The sequence below is a fragment of the Heterocephalus glaber genome, unplaced genomic scaffold (assembly GCF_053883595.1).
Source record: "Heterocephalus glaber isolate CG9 unplaced genomic scaffold, H.glaber_assembly_v1.0 deba00001503, whole genome shotgun sequence".
Taxonomy (NCBI): Eukaryota; Metazoa; Chordata; class Mammalia; order Rodentia; family Bathyergidae; genus Heterocephalus; species Heterocephalus glaber.
In genome coordinates this window covers 2,554,041-2,577,397 of record NW_028258323.1, presented here as the reverse complement: position 1 = coordinate 2,577,397, position 23,357 = coordinate 2,554,041, and the positions used below count along the sequence as shown (strand labels likewise).

The following is a 23,357-nucleotide window of genomic DNA, read 5'->3' as shown; positions in this document are numbered from 1 at the left end:
GTGGACAGGAAAAGTTGACTTCTTATCTTTCAAAAGAAAAAATAAATGTGGTCCCTGAGAGATCATTAGGCAGAAAGCATACAAATGTATTTAATACAGGTTTGATGTGGCCTGGGGCTTTCATAAGGAAACAAAGATCCAAAGTCACAGAGTTGGACATGTATACAGTGAATGAGATACAGAGTCATAAACTGAGGAACCATAACAAGCCAATGGGCTTGGACAAGGGTAGTTAAATGGGTGGAGAAGTGACTGGAAAGATAAGAGTTTTTGTAGAAGAACTATTTGCACAGATTTCCCTCAGCCTCAGCCTTGACTTTTTGTCCTTGAGGATAAGGATGATACTCTGCTTCTGGTGTCAGGAGGGGAATTTTATCTTATGCTTTCAAGATACCAAAGGAAGATCCCAGTGACTTCCTTCCACCTGCTGTCTTTCAAATGCTTTCCACCCCAGGTGGTGGGGTGGAAATATGGCCCTGACTGGCATATTTTTGGGGTAGAATGTTAACTCCTTTAGAACTGGTAGGCATATTGGGTTCAGTAGATAGAAGTTTTTTAATTTTCAGATTAAGGAATTAAGATTTTTCCAATAATCAAAGGAAACCAATGTGCAGTTGTAGAAGAAAGGCAACCTAAGAGAAAGGTTGAGGAATAAGTAGTGCACTAACTAGTTTAACAAGTGGTGGACAACAGACTGCATCCCTCTAATGCCATGACAGGCCACACATCACTGGGTCAGAGGTTGACCAGCTCTGAATCCTTCTCATCCAGCCTCTCAGGGACGACAACACCAGGCAGCATTGCCACCTGCTGGGGGCTAGAGAAATGACAGAATTGGATTATAAATTTATTTCAAATACTGTTCGATCTCAGGGTTGGAAGCTATAATAGACATAAAAGAGAGATATAAATAAATCTATAGAGAGATATAAAAAGAAATATAAATAAATGTCAATGGGCTTAATGATAATTTTTATCCTTGGATCATAAGGCTATTATTAAGTTATAACTCTTAGACTTTAACTCTGGCAAGGCTGCAATTTAGGAATTGCTGTTCTCTTTAAGTTACCATTTTACTCTCAGCTGAACCATCAAATCACCAGCACTAAATCAAGAAGGATAAGCCTAGTTACATGCGCTTTGCCATAGGAGAGAACTAAACCATCCTGTAATTCTCCATTCAAACTGTGTATACATGTAGTTAAATTTAAAGAAATCTTGCCAGAGGAAAAGATCTTGATGGTGGGTACCCTTTTCTTTGGTTAGTCTAGAGCAGATAAGATTAGCAAGTAGCAAATGATGTTTGCATAAAGCTGTTAGTATTTTATCACTAATAGGAAAAAAAGAGGAAAGGTGCATGAAAAAAGCATAACTTGAAACTGTAAAACTGTGAGTGTAAAACATCTAACTGCAACTATGAAAAAGTATGCACCCTCACAGAGCAGGGCCAGGAGGTCCAACTGTGAATCCACTGATGGAAGTCTTTGTATCAATTATGTCAGGGTGAAGTTATGGCAGGGTGAATGTCTGTGCTTCCTCTATGGAACTCTACAACTCTCTTAATGTTTGAAGTCAGGAAGGTACAGTCCACTCCCAGAAAGAAAATCATGTTCCTCACCAAACACTTACACAGTTTCTACAGAATACTGAAAACAGTTCTTCACTTTGTCCCTCAGGACAATGACCAACCCAGACGGAACCCGGTACTTAAAGGCATGGGGCGCCTCCTTTCTGGCACCTCTTTTCTGTCTCCCTTTTCTCCTCATCTCCCTATCCTCCCAATTATTTTAATCCTTTCTCATCCCTGTGGGTTTTAGTTCCATCAAGTTTCCTTCCCCCTTTGGTGAAACTGGAGCAGAGAGGAGCAGAGACAGGAATTCATATCCCTCCAGTGTGGCACAGGGAGGGACAAAGGACAATGATCCTCCGAGGTTTGTCCTCAGAGTGGAACATCTAAAGGATAAACAAGATCTTCCTTATTAGTGCTGTCACCATTTTTAAGCACAGCAATGAGTGTCCTCTTCCCACCCATGTAAACTGGCTCTTTATTAGCACAGTGTGGTATCCCAGGGAGCAAGGGCAGGCCGGGACATCAGGGCAAGGAAGGATCTGGGAGGTCTAGAATTCTTTTGGGGTGAGGGTAGATGTGGGCCCAATAACAGCAGCAAGTAAGGGTCCTCCTCCTTCCCTCCTCTGGTCAGGCTGGTTTTCTCCATCCACTCCCTTCTTCCCCAAGGAGAATGTCCAGCCAGTCTCCAAACCTACAATTTGTAAAAGATGGCTTTGTTTCAAAAGGATGGAAGCTTTCCCTTTCGTATCACTTACACAAGGCCTCTGAGAAAACACCACATTTATATTCAGCTGCTTAAAATAATAGTCATAGTCTGTGCTGAAAAAGGAAAGCCAAGCTTTCTGACCAGTTGCGCTGAAGTCTGGAGAGATTTCCCAGCTATAATTTCTTCCATCTGTTCCACTGTGATGCCAGACAGAGGGAAACAAATCATCCATGAGCTTAAGTCAGATTTATTCTAATGATGAGGCAGATACCGATAGGGAGCCAGGGAGAATTGAAGTTGGAGATGTTCCCTTATCTCTGATCTTGAGGTAGAAGGTTCACCAAAAAAGCAAAGCATTCTTACATTTTTTCTGGTAACAGTTATGTCTTAAATAGTCTCATGTGGGAGATGACAAGGACTATGTATACTAGATACCAAAATGTTGGGCCTATTAACTCTTTGGCAGAGGGAGCAAGCAAGTCTGTGTAACTGAGATAAAAATTCAGCCCATAGAGTTTGTTTACTATTTTTTTCTTCAAAACTAGACCCACAACAGGAACTAAGAATGTCCCAAATGTTCCAGACTGAACTATTACTTCATAGCAGAAGTTCCCCATGCTGGCAACCCCTCAAAATTCTAAATTCACAGGACTTTTAAAACTTACCAAAGTCAAAGTTCAATCCCAGACCAGTTAAATCAGAGCTTCAAAGTGGAACCAGGGTAACAAAACTTTTTAAAAAGCTCCTCAGGTGATGTGCAGCCAGTGCTTAAAAGCACCACTGTTAGATTTCAGTGCAATAGAAGCAGATTTTCATTCTTGTTTCATTTTCACTACATTAATTCACAGCAGTGAAATTTGCTAGCTGTATTTGAACAATCAGTATTTTTATTTGAATTTCAAACCAATAATTTTAGTCCTTGATGGAGTAATTTACCAAATGACATCTAGCAGTTTCATGAAATGATGTAATTTCTACACATTCCTATAGAGTAGCTTACATGCTGAAACATTCTCTTTATTAAGCATATTTCCAAATGCTAAGTATTTCATTGATTTTCACTGAATCTTTTTAATTAATTTTCTACAATTATTTTTCTATGCCATATTGGTAATTCACAGTCTAAAACTAATTTTGTCTAAACAGTACTAAAGGCTACTGATCATGCCTAAAGATATTATGGGACCACAATTAAAGAACTCTCTTTCTTCAATTATTAAAAAAAGGAAATTTACTATTTAAATTGAGAAACCTAAAATACTATGTAATTAAAATTATATTTACACACTCTCTAAGCATACACATATATGCATATATTGGTGAGGATACAGATGAAGCTGCTGTAATTGGATATCCCAAAATATAGTGTATTAAATAAGACTGACATCGATTTCTTTCTCATGGAACAATGAAGAGGAGGGTGCCTCTTGGTACAAGGAGATCATTTTAATAGTTGCCAATTTCCATGACAGGGTTGGAAAGAAAGGCAAAGATAACTTCTCCTCACATTCCATTGCAGGGACAGAGCCTTGTGCACCCAGCTCCATTGAAGGATGGGTAAAGGAGTCTCCATCTGGGAGCCAAGGTTCCAGCTGAAAGCAAGGGCTTCTCATGCTAAGACATGGGACAGGAGACTGGGAATGGGGGACAATTTGTATTCATTCGATAAAAAAATATCTTTTATGAACCACTATCTTCCAATGGACATAGCTTCATCTACTAACGAAAGCAACTGATGTGTGAGATATGTGTCATACTATTCTCTCAACCGTATCCCTTGGCAGTGACTTGGATCTTCTCTGAACAAAACCTGAAAAGCTCTTATGGTCATCAGTGTCATTCTTTTATTTAATTGAATGGATCCAAGCAGCTTACTCATGAACTCTTTTGAGAATCTAATGAAAATCACGGATTCTCTACCATTATAATACCAATAATTTTGAGGATAACTTTAGGGGATTTGGGATGCTTTCTCCCACAAAGGTTAATTTTAGAGATAATTTTTGACTATGTGTAAGATTACATATACTTCTATCTCCCACTGCAACCTAGAAAAAGTAAACATTGAGGAATTGATCTTTGTGGCTGGGGTCCATCAGTGGAATTCCTGGTGCTGTGGCCTAAGTTGAAACACCTTGTGCATGACTCTGCAATTCATGATAGTTTGCTTGTGTTTGTAAACTCCTACATCCCCAGTGAGGACCCATGCTTCCCCTGGATGTTAATGTTAGGTTTCCATCTTCATCGACGTGAATCACACTCAGCCATGAAAGTGGACTTGGTCATCCTCATGGCATTAATTCTGCTCCTCCTTCTGACATGAAACTTTTTTATGGAACTTTTTCGATCTTTTTGCTCATGCAGCACTTGAACCTTGTTCTTATATATGATATATACACCTTTATGTGTTTGGGTGAGAAACAAAATGTGCCTTGGGATAAAGAGCCAAAAATGCAAGATACTTTCTTTCTAGGTTTCCTTGCAACTAGAACCTAGACAATTAGTATAGGCTCTGCTTTGAATTCAGAATTACGAACTAGTTATACAATGAAGCAGAGGACATGGAGAACCATCCCCAGCAGCAGTGACAGTGGTGGTCAGCTTTCTAGGGGAGTTGGCTTTACTTGTGTAATTGGCAGCATGTGGAATTATTACTGGAAGACCATTAGTTCCAGCCACAGTGTTGAGTGCTGTGTGGCAGTGCCAGTAGTTTCAGGGATGAGTGAGGTCACTGCACATTAAGTCATATTTGTTAAGAACTTCAGCACAGACTTCCTTTCAGGGGGTATCTGTTCACTAGCACTTTTCCAACATCATTATGGCATTTTTTTAAACCTTCAGTGGTAATCTTTGGCACTCTGATATATGTCTTTCTGGGGAAACTTTGGCAGAAGTAAGAACAAATTTATTCCTCCACTATATATGATTAACTCAAAATAATGACACTAGGAATACAAGCTGTTAGAGAGGCTTTGAGGGGTTTTAGGTGTTGAGAGCAAGGAGAGAATACAGCATTTCCCTGACTTACATTTTGAGATGATAAGGGCCTATTTGTGAGTGCTACTCCAATGCTTAATACTTTCAGTGGCTCATCATTGAGCTGAAGTGGAATCCAGTCTCGACCATTTCTTGGATTTTGAACTAGGATGTTTAACTTATCTCTCCTGTGTTTTATTTCCTCTACTTTATTTTTTGTAAATGTATTTAAAAGTCATGGAAAGTTTATAGGATCTATCTTAAAGACATTTATGCTGTGTATATCGTATGTGAGAAGCACTCAGTAAAACAAAGATCAGCCCTCTTACTCTGGCATTCAGAGGCCTTCACACTGGATTCCAACCCATATTTTCAGTCTTTTCTCTTATTATTCCTCTCCTCCTTCCTCTCTTCCCAATCCTTCAGTGGTGCCATATTATTTAAATGAGACCTTAACATGTCATAAGCAATCCTGTAATTCACTTCTGTGTTCCTTCTTCTTAGTGTTAGCTCTCGTTTTGATCTATCTCACTTGCCCCGCACCTCCCCATTCCTTCACAGCCTAATGTCTTCCCTCCATGAAGAAGTTCAATTCCAGCCATATCCCCACTCTGGTCATCAATTACAATGAGTACCTTTTGTCTCTGTTATAGGTGACATATTGGTCAGATTTCATTCATTCTTGTATGAATGAACCAAGGTTCACCCCTGGTAAGTTTAGGAAAATAAGGACCACTAATCATGGCACTTTAGAGCACTTCCCAGGGGAGAGGGAGCCAGGCTTCTGCTGTTTCTGTTCCATCTGTAAGGTTTCTCATGGAGAATTATAGATATGTCATTTATTTAGGTCCAGTGCTATTAAGTATTCACGTTGCATGGTTCCCTCGGTTCCATTGTGCTACTCATATAGCCTTTCATTCTTATTTTTTCTTGTTATAATTTTAAAAATTGTTTACTGATTATGACTTGTCTGTCCAAATGGACCCATCTAGTATAGACTTACTTCAATGAGAAGCTGCAGGAAGAAATTTCTGAATATTTAAAACTGAAGACCAAGTTCAGCTAGCTTTTAAGCCACATTTCTAGACCACTTTCATTTATTTGCAAGCTGCATCAGTGTCTACACCTGGTAATAAAATGGCTTGATGAAACTTAAAAGAAAACCCACCCTCTTACCTCTTACTTACAGGATTTCTGTCATGAACATGGCTGAGATTCTTATTATTGTTCCCTTTTAAAAGTTGTGAGTTAACTTGGTTAAGGAGTTATAAGACTTAGAAACAGACTACATGAGTCTGGATTCATTAGATTTTGGTTGCAAAGATGGAAGACTCACTTAGGTTATCTCAGCTTGGGTGGGTGTATTGTGGAGACACGGTGACACTTGAGGGAAAGAAACATCACAAGAATCTGGAAGGCCTGGTAGGCAATAGGAGAGTCAGGATTCAAGCATGGGGCAAGAAGATTATCACTTTGCTCCTCAGTGCTTCACATAATGAGTGTAGCCCTCTCTCCATGTCTGCCTTTCTGTATATTCATTTCTATTCTTGTTCTAACACTTCAGCCCTCTCTTTTCCTAAATGTCTACATTTCCAGAAAGGAAGGGTCATATTGGACCTCCAGCCATCATGGCTCATATTCAGACAGAGCCTTAGTGATGTGCCTCCCTGGCTCTTGCCGGCCAGACCATAGTGACTGCCCTGGATCCAGTGTTGGTCTCAGCCACTCTCCTGTGAGATGGGACATCTGTGTGATTAGAATCTGGATTCCTGTGTTCCAAGAGGTCCAAACACGGGCAGTTCACTTCATAAAAGAGGTATGGGTTGGCAGAAACCTAGAGATTAGTAGAACCAGGCAAGTAACACAAGGACCCATGGAATTAAACTGCAGGTACACAGATGGGCTCCATCAGAGCCTCCTGAAATCCTACTAAAAATACAGAATTCTGGGTCTTACCCCAGATCTACTACTAAATTAAAATCTCAGAAAGGAAGGTTAGACACACACACACACACACACACACACACTTTTTTAAAATCTCCAGTGAAAAGAGCTCTGACCTTGTGAGGAAGCAGAGCCAGATGAGGGCTTAGAAGGGTCAGACTGAGGCCTAGGAAGTCTTTGTGATTCTCTCAACAAAATTGTGGGAGAATTCTGATGTGCCCTAGTGGAAGTAAGGGTAAAAGTACATTTGTAAAAAACTGATGAGGTGAAGTAGAGTCCTTCATAGAAATAAAAATATGAGGAATATGCTTTCCTGTAGCTTCCAGGTATACACCAATGAATCTGAGACCAGCAAAAACTAGTGTTAAATTCAAATATCACAAATTATTGATGTTAATTTTTTTCTCACCCATAACAGGCATATTTAGTGAAATATCACAAGGAATATGTAAGGTAATTTTTTCAAAATGCTACTTGACGGGGCCAGGGATTTAGCCCAGTGGTTCCACCACCTCCCTCATAAGCACAATGTCCTGAGTTCGATCCCTGGTACCAAAACAAACAAAATGCTGCTTGAATTACAAATAATATTTCTATGAAATAATTTAAGGATATCTTTCATTTTGATGGGAGAAAGCTAATGAACTATTTAATAATGTTTTAAAGAAAGAGTTATTTATCATAAATATAGCCTAATAATCAATACCACTATAACAAATAAGCACAGATTTCTTCTGGGTATTATTATCTTTATTATAAAACAAATATTTTATGTTGAGGTAACATTTCAAATGGTATTTAACAAAAATCAATTGAATCTTATATACAGAATTTTGCAATGTACGAAGAGAACCCAGAGAACATTATTTTCTAGCATTGCACATAAACTGATTTTAGAAAAAAAATGATGCTAAAATTTTTGTGGGTAAAGGGGAATTTGGTTTCCTGCTCTCTCCTCCCTAGTCCTCCTACCAGCACCAATCAGAGTGTGGTCATGGGAGTCCCATAAAAAAACATTGAGTAAGATAAATTAGTTGAAAAAAAAAGGTTTTTTTTTCAACCAAAACACCTCATTGTGCCAGTTTGAAAGTGCCTTTATAAACTAAATATTTAATCACACACATAAGATTTACTATTATTTAATCCCCAGAGTAAATAGAATTGTCTTGTTTTCAAGGAGAAATCCTACACTACCCTCCGACTCCAGTGGTTTCTCCACTGCATTTCACTAACTCTCTAGGCAAAGTTGGTCACCTCTTTCTGTGCTCCCATATGCTTTGTTCATATCTCCCCAATGGCCTTTACCACATGACAATTCCTGTTGCCCTCCTATACACCCCTCTTTAACTCTCTGCATCTCTCTAGAAGCTCTTCAGGAGCAAGAAGTGAGTCTGAAACTTTGCTGTATCCCTAGCATCTCATACAGTGTCTGGTGCATCACAGAACCCCAGTAACCATCTGTTGGGTTAATGAGCTCAAAGTCATTTCAGGTGCAGAGCTGTGAGCACATCTCTCCTGGCTTCCAAGCTCATTGAGTGTGTCCTGGTGTCACTCTATGTTATTTGAACTTCTATGGAACAGTGTCACTCTTGAAACCACTGTGATGTTTAGCAAATTCTTTCAAAAAGTAATGACTGGTATTTCTGATTAAAATATCAATAAATTACAGTTACGGTGATTTCCCTATTCTCAAAGCCCAGGATCTCTTTCTGTGAGAGCCACATCTTAGGACAGCAGATGCTAGTAGCCATCCTGGCAGTCATTGTCATCTTGGTCCCCAATGGGTTTGTTGTGAAATGAGTCCACTGTCAGTTTTCTGTTTTCAACCTCCATGTTTTTGGGCTGGCCATTCTCCTCACTGCTGGATGTGCTCTCTGTGGAGTTGCTATCTTCTTTTGACTGGCTGCTGTCCTGAGAATCACTGTTAGTGTCTTCCCCAGAGTGGCTCTCCTGGCTGTGGCTCTCTGTGGACCTGCTCTGGGACTGCAGGCCCTCCTGGCTGGAGCTGCTGTCATCCTCAGGGGATTCCTGACTTTCTTCTGAGAACCTGAGGCTCTCATTGGACTCGCTGTCTGCTTGCTGCTCTCTGGATTCACTCTCTGAGCTGGAGAAGGTATTCAAGCTGTCCTCCTCACTGGAATCACTGTCTTCCTGGCTGGTAGCATCTGGATTGTCACCCCTGGACTCACCCACCACACCCTCCTGGGACTCACTACTACTCTCCTGGGATGGTAGGTCCACCTCCTGACTGGACTCACTGCTGGGCTCCTGCAGGTCCTCACCATCCTCCTGGGACTGGCTCTCACTGCTATCCACTTGAGAGTCACTCTTGCTATCTTCCCTAGACTGATCTGGGCTATCTTCTTGGGAGTTGGTGCTCTCTGTGGAACCACTCTTGAGGTCTTCCATTGTGTCACTATCCTCCAGGTCACCTCTGTCATCTTCCTGAGAAATTCGAGACTTTCTGAAAAACTTCCTACTGGGAGACTCCGCTGACTGTTTGTCACCTGAGTCCTCAGTGCCTTCCTTCTTGCTGTCCCCTTGGAACTCCTTGGATTTTACACTGACATTGTCCATTCTGGAGCTGCCTCCCTCGCTCCTAGTGCTGTCTGGGTCGTCACTCTGCATTCCATCATCATGGAACTCTGAGGCATCCCCATGGCTGCTGTCCCCCTCTCTGCCACCTCCCACCCAGTGCTCCTCACTCTCACTGTCCACCCTATCCTCACCATCAAGGTCCCTGCTGTCACTGGCTGGATATTGGCTGCTGTCCTCTCGGGAGGCACTGTCTTCCCTTGACTGTGTGGTACCAGCAGAATCCTTCTCACTGCCCAGTCTGGAGATGCCACCTTCTTGACCCTCTTTGGGCCCCAAGCCATTGTCCTCATCACCAAAGGTGTCATCTCCACTGTCATCCTCATCATCTTCTTTATCATCTTCTTCTTTCCCTGCACTCCTAGAGAGACCACCATCTGATCCAGAAACATAGTGACCATCATCAGAGGTCAGGTCCTCCTCTGTCTCCGTGCTGTCACTGGGGTCTTCATTTGCCTGGAGTTTGGGGTAAATAGACAGGGTCAGTACTCCTGGAGCTGATATTCTGGGAGTTTTCTAGCACTTTCCCAGGCTCTTTCTGCTTTTTTTCCCTGTGTCCCTCCTCTAACCCAAAGTCAGTGGTACTTCCCAATAACATCTGTGCCAGAGCTTCTACTGGAACAAAGAGGGGTCCCATATGGGCACACATCACCCATCTCCTTCATCGAACACACACCCTGCTCAAGCAGGAGTTACTGCCCTCACCTGAAAACTTGGAGAAGGCCAAGGCCATAAATCACAAAGTCTTCAAAGCAGTTCCCCAATTCCATGTTTTAAAATATCTACACTATTCTCCTGATAAAGCTCTAGTAAATAGGGATAAATGCTTCATCTTCCAGCTCTGGCTCAGTGTAGAATGCAAAATGGGCCAAAGAAAGGTTTAAGGAGAAACCACATCCCAGAATCCCTGGAGACCCCAAAGGTTGAGTTTGGTCAAAGTGGTAGGACAGGGCAGGGGATGGGGTTCAGGGCCAGAGCATGTGCTTAGCATGCATGAGGCCCTGGGTTTAATTCAATCCCCCACATTAAAAAAAAAAAAAAAAAAAAAAAAACCTGTGCTGGGGATTTAGCTCAGTGGCACCACCCCTGCCTTGCAAGAGCAAGGTCCTGAGTTCTATCCTCAGTACAAAAAAAAAAAAAAAACTAAGAAAATGATAATATACAGTATAGTCTTCTTACAAAAATTTTTAAGTTCATTTTTTTAGTAAAAGGGTACACTAAAGCTAGATCTGCCTTTCTCACCTCAGGCCCACAGAAGGAGCTATTTTAAAGAGATATTGAAGGCTTCCCATCATGCTCCTCTCCTCCTCCAAGGTATTCTTGACCTGGAGGTGCTCTCCAGGGCCAGCAGGCACCTCGTGTTGGCAGAATAATTTTTATTGCCTGAACTGAACTGATCCAATTCTAAAAGCACCATTTTAAAAAGCTGCTGAGTGAGCTGTGACTTGTCTGACAAAGTCCACGCCCTCATGTGTGTGTGTGTGTGTGTGTGTGTATTTACTAGAAGGGACATCTGGGGCCACAGTGTCTCAGATGATAAAAATGGAATGAGCAGCATGTCCACATCTCAACTCTGCTCCCTCTTTTTCCCCTTCTTATTTTATGAGACTGTTTAGGCAGCATAACCAATGGTTAGAAAATATTATATTTAGAAATGTTGCCAGGTAATTTAATCTGCCATCATTTTCTTCAACGCCTAAATAGTCAGAAAAGTTAAGAAAGCTTAATTACCTGTTCTTCTGAGCTAACTTTACTTTCTTCTGATGACTCACTGTTCTCCTGAAAGAGAAAAAAATGTTTATTTGCCTCTTAGTAATTCCTCAGGAAAGAAAAGAATATGATACACATCGATTGCTTGAGTCTGTATGCATTACTTCCACAATAGGAAACAGTGCTGAGAAGAGTATCAAAGTCAATTTATGGCAAAAATAAATGTGAAATTACCACAGGTGGTGCTGGCGATGGAGCCAAGTGACCCTGTAAAAAAAGAAAGAAAAACATGAATTTTTCATAGACAGATTATGTCACTTCAAATATGTAGAAAGACCTTAAGTAGCTTTTAAATCTTTTTGCTATATATTTTATCTTTCCCTGAGCTATAATGAAGTCTTATGGTAAAATGACTAAACATGGAAAGTATGGTGACTACTAGCCTGAAAAGGTCTTGGAATATAAAAGATATGACACTTACAAAAATATTTGTATACTTTCATTGAAATTAGCTATTCATACAACCTAGAGGAAATATAACAGGATAACAAAATCAGAGCTTGGAGTCCAGATTCAAGTCTCAGTTAACTAGTTTGTTTTGGCTTCAGTCCTCAAAACCAACATGGCGGTGTAAGCACTGGAAAGCCGATGGTCCAAGAAAACCCTAGGACCCAGGGGAGCTGGAAGTGTTGCTTTCTCCATGTGAAGGTGGGTGATTCGCTTCACATGTCAGTTTCTTATTCATCAATTTAGAAAAATAAACACCCACTATGCTCAACCTGCAAGACTGCTGTGTGAAAGGAACCAGCGAAGGGCTATAGAGATGTCTTGAGAACTAGTCAATGAAATATGAACTAAATAGATAATCCATTTCAAAATATCCACTTTATAAAATTCAACAGCCAAAACTGAACTGAGAAACCCATGAAACCTTTCTCGAGTCACCAAAAGGCACCGATATTAAAAACAAATGCTAAATCTGAAATTTAACTACATAGTTAGTGTTCTGATTTATTCACTTCCCTTAGTCTCATAAGAACTGTGTGAATGCCTGAGCAAATTGTGCCTTCTCCCCCCAGCCCTCCACATTCTCTCCCCTCCCCCCCGGAGCAGAGCAAGGTCCTGGGCATAACCTAGCCACAGAGCAGGGCAGAGAATCTGCCCCCTCCTGCCTTCCACATGCCACTCAGAAGCAGGCTTGTGGGCTCAGACAAGGGACCTGTACTCACTTGTCTCCGCCTGTGTGCTACAGGGGGCAAAATGGCAAACTGTGTTCCAGCATCTATCATTTGGAATTAACGGGTGAGATGGAGTGAAATATTGGTATTTTTGTCATTCCAAAGCTTGACTGGAGAACAAGGAATGTTTGTGAGTCTCTGGTTAAATGAGAGGATCTAAAGTGGCTGCTTTTAAATTAACCAGCCTAGGAATTGCTCTGATGAAACCTCATGACATATTCTGCAATGTCTTTCTAGCTCGAGGCAGGGGCAGGACCCCACCAGAGACCTCTGACATTATTTGGTCACTATGAAAGGCTCTGGGCTCAAGCTGTATCATATGTGCCAGAAAACAACACAATGGACAAAATATTGCAAGCTTGGCTCGAGTTTTTTAACCCTCATTTCAAATGCCAATCTTGAGAATCTGCAAATTTCTGAGAGTAGGCCCACATGCTGAGAGGGAAGGGTCAACTCAGCAAGAATGTACGCTCTGCACCCACGAGGACATAAATTCAAAGTCTGGCTCTAACACTTGTTGACCATGTAATCTAGATAAGCTAGGTTCCTCTCTATGCCTCAGTTTCTCATCTGAAAAATGGGAATAAAATATAACATCTAATTCATTAATCTGTTGTGAAGATGAGAGGTTTAATACACATAAAACACTCAGGCTGTGCTTTGTGGGTTCTTGTGAGTTAACAGCTATTGGGTTATCGAGGGTCCAACACTCAACAAACATTACAATCATTCCCCAAACTCCAATATCCTCTCATCTGTCTTTCTTTACTCACCTGCCAGGATTTGACTTCCTGCCTATGGGATATTTCCTATTTAAACAGAATTTAAGTCCAAATCTCTCATGGACAGTCTTGGTCCATTGCTATCCACCCCTTGCACTATTGTAGACACACACTACACTAAGAAAGCTAAAAGAAAAAAATCCTTCCTCACCAAATTATACTCAGTTGGAATTGCAATATTTTCTTATATAAACTAAAAAGTATGGATTAGGTTGTGAATATACTCATAACTTTATCACTGTCAGTGTTTGTAAACCACTCAATTACGTTACACTCATCATATAGTAAAAGGTCGTATTTCTACTCACCTTCCATTCATCAGAGCTCTCAGATTCAGTATTTTGATACCTGGCTACCTAGAAAATTTAGTATACATGGTCAATGCCTGATGAAGCCAGCAGTTACTTACATACAATGAGCAGCATGAGCCTCCACCAGGATCACCAGAGGGCTTGCTAAATCCCAGAGTGTTGTGAGTCTGCGTTAGGGTCTGAGGTGGGACTCAAGGATTTATGGCACTAACAGAGTCCTGATTGATGCTAACTCTGTGAGCCTGGGTGACACTCAGAGAATCACTGCTTATGAGAATCGCAGCAATACAAATGGCAACTGAACAGATAAGAGTAATTTGGACGTTTTAAAGAAAACAGTCTCCTGAGAAGAACTACAGTAATATTTCAGTTCATGAATGCTTGTGTTTGCAAACAATTCGGTTCACAGACAAAAGTGTTCGGCAAAATTTTACTTCCTTTTGCAAACTCCACATCAGGTGACAAACATGACCACAGCTGTCTTCCTCACACAAACACAAATGTAGCCATCTTCCCCCAAATTTTGTGTTTTACATAAATTAAATGTATGAACTGAGGTACCACTGTATTTTCATATGGCTGGAATATGTACAGCCACCTGGGCTCTCAGCCAATGAAAATTGTGTAGTTTTAATTCCAAAAGGTTTATCCTATATGTATAATCCCTACCCTGATACTTACTGGGAGAGCGCAGGATAGCCCCCAAAGAAGCATGAGCAAGATGCTGGTCTTCATAATTGGGTGTGATGCCTCTACCTGCAATAAAGGACATAGATATGTTACCCCATACTAAAGAAATCAAAGAGTATTTATTTTTAAGCTTCTTCCTATTAAAATTATTCAAATGCCCAACTGATGAATGCATGGAGAAAATGTACTTCATCTGTACAATGGAATGTTATTCAGCCATAAAAAGGAACGAGGCATTGACAGGGACTACAAAGTAGAGAAGCTTTGGAAACATTATGGTAAATGAAAGAAACCAAGCACAAAAGACTATATTCATATGATTCCAGTTATATAGCATGTCTAGAATGGACAAATGCACAGAGATGGAAAGTAGACTAGTGGTCATGCAGGGCTTAGAAAGATGAGGGCTGAGGAATGATGAGGAGGAGGTACAATATTCCTTTTGCAGGGGATGTAAATATTCTAAACATAATTGTGGGGAAAATTGTTCTTTTTGTGATTATACTAAAAGCTATTAGACTGTATACTTCAAAGATGTGAAGTGTGCAATACTTAAGTTATATCTCAATAAAGCTATTTTCAAATAAATGAAAATCTCACTGCTATGACAAAAACTGAAAACTTCCAATGAGATTGTCTATGAACATTTCTTCACTAACACATAAAATATGATAAATGGGGGAAAAGTAAAGGGAATAGGGGAACTTCTAGACATTCATTTTGATGATAGCTCTACAGCTTGGCATAGAAGTGAAACCTAGCCAGTCTAGTCCCCCCTAAAACATTACATTTATTTATTGATAGGGGTTAGGTACCCATATACACACACACACACATACCAGCTTCTAAGTCACATTCATAACTGCATAATAATGTCAAGACAAAATAGATTGTTTTTGCAAATTTTTCTTCATGTGATGGCTCCAGAAAGCTCTTAATATCTACTGTGATTCACGTAGTCATACATTATACATGGTTTTGGTAAATTCTCCTAAGTGTCATTCACAGCCCAGAAGGATCAAGGGAAAATTAGAGGTTTCAGATATACTTATGAATCATGCTGAGAGAAACACTCGAAATCAAACTGTATTTTTCTGGAAGGTGGCTTCATTTCACACTTCCAGAACTGATGATTTCAACACAATTTGTTCTATATCTAAATGTAGACCTACTGATGCTATTGTAAAAGTTATCAAAGTGATTTAAAGTACAGCCATCTACTCTACACTAGTGAACCCTTATAGCTGCTCTAGTGTAGTTGTCTGATGTACTTCCATATATTTTGCAAAATGTCCTGCTAGTTTATTTCAAGCTTTGTTTCAAGCTTCACATTTGCTGATTTGTTTCTTTAAATATTAGATATATGCTACTAGAGACAAGAGATTTAAGCCAAAGTTTCTCTACCCTGGCTGTATATTAGTATTAGTAACACCTAAAAATTTTTAAAATACCAATGCACAAATCTCATCTGAGAATAATAAATCAATTCACTGAAGATAGGAGTACATGTGATTTTAAAGTGCTTCACGTGATTTTTAACCCTTGCTCTAAGAAGAAAATGTTGCTGAATATCTGAAAATGGTGAATAATGTGTGAAACATTGAGCACAGGAAGTCATCTAATCTAATCTCATTTTTCTCATTTATTCAAGAAAATAAAAATCCTAAGAAAAATAAGTGAAAAAGTTTTCTCATTTCTACTTTCTTACAGCTCAAATGGCCAAACATAGCTTCTTATATTATGGGCATTATCCCTCTTCAATGCAGCTATATTTCAATTTGTTACTTTCTTTATTCCAATTCAATATACTGCATAACAGCCTTTATATTTTAATTTCTTTTTTAATCATTTTCCTAATACCAACTGAAAAGAGCATACAAAAGTGCTGAACTGCAAATTCAAAAGATATTACTCCCTTTTAGTTCTCATAGCACATTTTTAAGTTCTTAGGTTCATTTTTAAAGAAAGTAAAATTTTTTCAAATATGATATTCTCAAAATAACTCCCTGTGAATGATTTCAGCACACAGGTCAAATGGAAGTTAGGCAACTCGCCATTTTAATTGTCCAAGTGAAATTTCAATGTGGTTATGATCTCATGATGTTTTAAGTACTAGCAAACATTCATCCTTGATGAAACATAAATGATGATTGAATTCTTTTGTACTTTCTTCAGCTTCTGTGTTATCTAACAATTTAAAACTAAGGGCATCCATTGTGAATTATTCTACTTCAAAGGATGTTGTGTTTTTTTACTAAGGAACTGTATGCTTCCAGTTCTCAAGTTCCTCAGGCATGGAATATTGTGACCTAAGGAAGATGCACCAGCTTGCTCAGGCTTCTAACAATACCATTTAACACCCTGATCTAAAGCAATAATTTCCCAAGTAGAAGTCTGGTAAACGAAAACAAAACACACCCTAGCACCTGAAGAGAACCAGTGTTATTTCCCAAAGAATATAGTCTGCTCTTAAGCAGTAAAGAAAACCAAATATTAACCCTATGTTAGATTTCCAAATAATATTTTTATAAAAATAAAGATACTCTTGTGAAATGTATTTCCAAATGAGAGCACTGATTTTTTTATAAACCATTTAGCTCCTTAGAGAGAGTAGAAACAGACATGTGGCAGTCTTATTCTGAATAATAAATTAACAAATTATCTGTGAGCCTCAAAAGTTAGGAGTCCAGAAGCCCCAGCTCTTCTTCATTGACTGGTCAATGTCACTTCTACATGTTGTCATTCAACAATGACAGCAGGTGTGAACAGAAATCAACAACCTTGACTTCAGTCCCATCTGCCTGAAAGTCAGAGTATTAAAGACTTTATCCTTTCTCTGTTGCTTCCCCAGAATAGAAAAGATCCAAATGGATCTGAAGAAAGGAATTGTGGTCCAAGTTTAAGTATAGACAAAACTTCTTCAGGTTCCCAAATGAGGAAACTTTTTCTGGAAATTCCTCAAAGTTAAATTTTACTTATAAAGTATCAAGATCTTCTCTTATATAAACTGAACTGAAAGAAATAGACCAAATAAAGGAAATCAAGAAGTTTGAAAAATCATAGGCTCCTTCTTTCTCCTTTGGAAAATACCTTATATTGTAATTTTCTTATTTTTGTTTTAGTATTTTTATCCTTCACAAATAATAATGAATAATATATTCATTTACTAACAGTTAACAAATACTTTCTCAGAACAGTGAATATGCCAAATCCTGTTCTAGGTGCTATTCTAGCTGAATAGAAATTAATAGTAATGGCAATAATAATAATAAATAGCTAATAAAAATAATAATAAGCTGGTCTCACAAAAGCAGATTTATCAACAACTCAACTAACTAAAATCTTCTAGAATTTGTTTCATTATTATTCTTAGAAAATAAAGTGGTCTTTGGCCAGGATGTGAAAGCTATCAGGAATTTAGAGACCCAAAGTAATAAGAGTTTCCAACCTTTCCTATTATAATTGTCTTGAGGTTCCCTATAATCAATCCAATGTTCTATGCCTCAACCACAGTGAAATAACTCCTAGGTGATCCATATATAGCTTGGGAAGAGCTTGAAGCATCTAAAGCACATTGATCCACATCAACATTTAGTGATCAATGAGCAGACTACTGCCTTGTAGAAAATTGTTCATCCATAGGCCTTTAATCAACAATGATAAAGTAGGATGGTCTATATGAGCCTTGATTAAACAGAAAGTTTGGTTAATCAGGAGGTACTGCTCCTGTAGAGGAAAGCTTGCTTGAAGTATTGCTGCTGCACATGGGATCTTGTAGATGTCACACAAATTCTGGGCTGACCATAACTCCCACTCTGTTATAGAAGACAGACACTGCTGATACAAATGAAGAAGTGGAAGAAACAGAAGGTAAAAATAGAAATGGATGGGGTTATATACATACCTACACCTTCTACACTAAAAAAATTTTAAGAGATGACCACCCTCAGAATTTATTGAATTCCAACTAGCAAAGTATCATGCTATCATAAACACCCAACCAACCAATACAAACACATTGTAATTACCACACCCTTGGTTCATTTCCATGATCCTAGCATCTTCTCTCAATCATTTGTTCAGTTTGTAATGAATACTACTCAATGCTCTCTAGATGAATATCATTAAATAGTTTTCAATTTAAAAGACTCTATTTTGAAAATCCTGCCAATCTAGTTTAGAGTCTTTCACAATATCTTCATATTTAGGAACATGAATGTAGAAGTTTTATTTGCTTTCCTAGTTAAAGCTAAACTTCAAACTGATCTTCCATCAGCCCACTGTTCAGTAAACTCTCTTTCTGCAAAGACCTAATTAAAGCATTACCAAGAAAAACATTTGGCTCTACTGATATAATGTGTCAAACACATTTAATATTTTCAAGTAGCATGGTAAAAGTCATTGAAAATTAAATGATGAAAATGTCTTACCCTCTTAAGTTCCCAAAGACTTGTCTCCAAAAGATCAGGTTGAAGTTCTCACAGAGGAATCTCAGTGAAGCCACTCTTGTGTTCCTAGTCTGAATGCTTCTCTGATGGTACAGGAATTTAAACTCTGCCAGAGCTCTTCAGAGCCAATCAGCCTCGGGCTGGGGGTGACTGACATCACAGGTGTCCCTGGGACCCCGTACACCCACACTTCCTCCAGCTGGCAGAGCCAGGTTTTCCCTAAAAAGCTCTTGTGGTTCCCAAATGACTAGACTAGTTTCCATTAAATTGAAGATCTTCTGAAGGCTTTATTTTGATTTCTAAATATATGTCATTCACATCCATGCAGGATTATGAACATTATAAACAATGACAATATCTTCCACCCACGAACAGATCCCATCAGCCCCAAAGATGGGAAAAAGAGAGTCAGAGATGGGCAGAAAGTTTCCTGTTAGTGTACATTTCCAGGTAGTACATGAGAAAAGCTTCTAAAATACTAGATTTTCTTAAATTGTTAGTGTTCAGAATATGTTTTTATTTCTTCTTTTGTCTTCTTTTAACAATCTCTATTATTGTATCCCCCTTCTACCCTTTTGCTGTCCCCTTTACACATGCAAAGACCCCACATTCTTACTAATTTAATACCCACTCACATAATTCAATGATGATTGAAAATATTAAAATTCTTCACTTGATTAACTTTTGTTTTTTGCAAGAAAAAAATCTAACACTTTATCCTCACCCCCAGCTGCTGATCACAGTTTTGTGACTCTTTGAAATAAGAACTGGATTAAGGAGAAAATGAGGTGAAGCCAATTTTCAGGAGACAGTATGCCATCACCAAAAATGTAATTACATGAATAAAATGATATTTACCAGAAGTCCTCAGGAAGTGTACTGAAGGCTGTTATACAGATCTGGAAGTGGGTTGGCACCTCCCCAAGAGTGTGCTCAAGTAACAATAAGATGACCACTGAACAAACATTTAAAGAATATAAGCCACTGCCCTTTAATTTCCTCAAGAGTAGGGAGGTTTGCTTTGTTGGCTGGTATCTACCCAGAGCCCTAGTAGCTAGGACAGTTCTTGGGTCATAAGAAGCACTCAATAAATATTTTCTGAATGACTGACTGGATTGGTTTGAAAATGAACCAAGTTATTAGCTTATGTGTGGTACGCACGTGACTCACTCTCACTTTTTAAAAATGTTCTGTGTTCGGAATTTTAGTTGATACTCCTAACAACCTAGATCTAGAAAATTAAGGTGTCAAATTTATCCAGGAAATGAATGTCAAATATGTGGGTTGTTAGCTTACTCAGTGTGAACAGTAGACTCAAGTGGGAGAAGGAGGCAGAAAATGAGGAGGGAGGAGTCTATTTTCATATAGGGTTGATTAGAAGGCCAAAGTTCATATGGGGAAGCTTTACATTTCCTGTGCTCTGTTCTGGTTCTGAATTACATTCCCTCGTGGCTTCATGGGCCTTGACTGAGGTCTTTCTTAGATGAACCTTATAATCTTATGTCAAGCTGGATTCTGGGAAGATTTGGGTAAAAGGCATTACAGGACATTGTTTCAGACCTCTACAAATCTCCACAGAAAAACACAGGAGCATGTATATAACAACATTAGAAACTATGGTCAACATTTATAACAAAACTAGAAGTTTTATTTACCTATTTCTATATTAAACCAAAGAGGTTACTTGTATCATAAAACAATAAGTATGTTCTCATCTCAAATGGAAGAATATAAAGTCACCTGGGACTATAATGGGGCAGAATATTCAAGATAGTTCCCTCACGGGGTTGTCTGGAAGCTCAGCAGGAGCTGTTACTCTGAGCACTTCATTTATTTACATCGCCTTCTTACAAAACACTTTGCCTTCTTACAAAATGGTGATTGGACCCAAGGACTCCCCAGAATGCCACTCACTCCACATTCTATTGGTCAAGTCAATCAGTGGGCCACTTCCTATTCAGAAGAAGAAATAGTCTTCACTTCTTGATGTGTGAGTTGGCATGTATTTTACAGAGCAGAGGAAATGTTGAAGTCATTTTTGGAGATTATTTAGTTGTCACTCTATATGTCAAGTTATACTCTCAAACCCCAAACAAGGTTGCTGGAGACAAACCATCAACTGCCACAAGATCTCCAGTGTCAATACAGGAAAAAGTAGAGTGAAGGAATAGATAGCTGATGGATATGAAAACAAGAGAACCCTAAAGTGGCCAATAATAGTTGCTGTCTGTGTCAAAGGCACATTAACAATGTCTGAAGGAACTGGAGCAGTTGGGCCTCTAAGCAGTCACAAAACTAAGCCACCACATGCCTGCCTTCCAGGACAGGCTCATATAGAAGAGAAATTTCTAAGAATGGAATAAAAAGTGCACTGGATATGGATAGTAGATTAGGTAAAAGAAAGCAAAGGAGAAGAGAATGTATGCAGGAAACCTCAAAAGAGAACTGCTATATTTTTTAATTCAACATGAAAAAAACAACCAAAGAGAAAGCTGGATGATATCAGGAAGCTATCCTGAACCATGATCTTCCAAAATTATAAGAAAACCAATTTCATATAAAATAAATGCAAAAAAAAATGTGAAAGATCTCATAGAACCAGAATAATGACCTGATAGACAATAAAAGTATGCTGAAAATATATAATTAAAGAATAAAAATTATAACCACAGCCAGAAATGAAGTATAAGAGATCAGGAAAAAATCAAATAAAAGAAAAATATAATTGTAGAAATAAAGATTAATCTTGCACAAGAGGAAATAAATATAATAAGTAATTCTTTAAGAGAATTAGAAGTCAAAAAAAGAATTTTTTTCTATTTTTTGTTTGATGTTTTTGTAGAACTAGAGATTTGTACTAAACTACCTCCAAAACCACATTTATTTTAATTTTTCATTATGAGACAGAGTCTTGCTAAGCCCCTAAATTGTGCAGACTGGGCTCAAAGTTGTGATCCTCCTGCCTCAGCCTCTCAGAGTAATAGGATTGTAGGCATGTGCTACCAGCTAATAGGAAAATGTTTTAAATTTTAAAAACAATGCAGAAAAAAAAATATTCAGGAGACACTGACACTTATTGACGATGAGCCAATGAGACCCAATTTACAAATAACAGAATCTGGAAGGAGATAACAAAAGTAAAGGAACAGTAGAAATACTAAAAACAAACAACCCAAATTTTCTCTGAATTTAAAAAAAATTAAAACTCATATTTAAACAGCTTGGCATGTTCCTGAAAATATGTACCCACAATGACCAACACTAAAATACCCTCATGAAATTGCTGAACTTTAAAGATAAAGAAAAAAGTCATTTGGTCTTCTGTGCAAAAACAGCAAGTGATTCATAACAGAAATAAAATTAGATTTGCATATTTTGTTGACAGCAATGCTTTATTGCAGAGAAAATGGTGTAACACATTTAAGACATTCAAGATAAGGAAATGTGATCCAAGAATTTCATAATAGTATAACTGACTTTCCAGTATAAAGGGCTCAAGCAAACACTTATCAACCTGATAAAATTCAAGGATATTTTCTGGGAAGTCTAGAATGAGCTTAACACAACCAAAATAACTAGAGACACTGTCACAAGAATAGGTCATATGCATTAAACATGATTGTAGAAGCAAAATTAAATGAAGCCTAAAGGGAAAGAGTATACAATGGCTGCATACTTAGCAGATTTACCTTAATTGTTTAAAAGATGGGGAAATGGAAGGCAGGTAGACAAAAAAATTTCAGCTGTTCTTTATAATTATACTCGTGATATTATTGCTATTCTGAGAATGGTGTGTGTGCGATGTGGGATAAAGGATGTGAGTAATTTTAAATTATTCAATTTCTTTTGACCCATATGCCCAGGCATTGCACATCAGTGGCTACTTACCTTGTAGGGAGCTAGACCAGCAGACAGGTCCCTCCTGGTGAAAGAACATAGCATCAGTTGTAGTCCATTAAAAGGATCCCATTCAACTGAATCAAACTTCAGGATTCTGCTGAGCTGTATGAAGTACGGTAATACCTATGAATGCTTCTGTTTGTAAATAATTCGGTTCTAAAACAAAAGCATTCATCAAAATTTTACTTCCATTTGCAAATTCAGCATTGAGTGACAAACATGACAATGGGCAGTAGACACCCCTGTAATCAGGTTCCAGCACCCACCTGCCCAGTGTATGATGCAGGCCTGAGAAAAAGAATACACTAGAAGACAGAACTAAGAGAGAGAAACTGGGGTGAAAGAACAACCAATGTCGGGGCAACTGACAAAGGTGCTGGACAGTCCCAGGCACTGACTTTTATTGGCATTCAATTGAGGTAAAGGCAATGTGTGGTTTCTATGGAAATTAATGTAAACAAGGCTCACAAAGGACAAGACAAAGCCT

At 38.7% G+C, this 23,357-nt stretch overlaps 1 protein-coding gene across 1 annotated transcript; it reads right to left on the bottom strand.

Moving 5' to 3' along the window:
- Positions 1–7,932: 7,932 nt before the first annotated feature.
- Positions 7,933–23,017, bottom strand: Dmp1 (dentin matrix acidic phosphoprotein 1). The gene is made up of 6 exons (XM_021248804.2): positions 22,859–23,017; positions 14,514–14,588; positions 13,830–13,877; positions 11,736–11,768; positions 11,523–11,570; positions 7,933–10,247 (listed from the first exon to the last, which is right to left on the bottom strand). The coding sequence occupies exons 1-6, from the start codon at positions 22,910–22,912 to the stop codon at positions 8,937–8,939; spliced, it is 1,569 nt and encodes a 522-aa protein (XP_021104463.2). The 5' UTR covers positions 22,913–23,017; the 3' UTR covers positions 7,933–8,936.
- Positions 23,018–23,357: the final 340 nt, after the last annotated feature.

Coding starts and splice junctions, on each gene's coding strand:
- Dmp1 (XM_021248804.2), bottom strand. CDS start 22,912: ATGCTATGTTCTTTCACCAGGAGGGACCTGTCTGCTGGTCTAGCTCCC. Junction 11,571..11,735: donor CATCGCCAGCACCACCTGTG/GTAATTTCACAT, acceptor TTTCTCTTTCAG/GAGAACAGTGAGTCATCAGA. Junction 10,248..11,522: donor AAGTTAGCTCAGAAGAACAG/GTAATTAAGCTT, acceptor CCCAAACTCCAG/GCAAATGAAGACCCCAGTGA.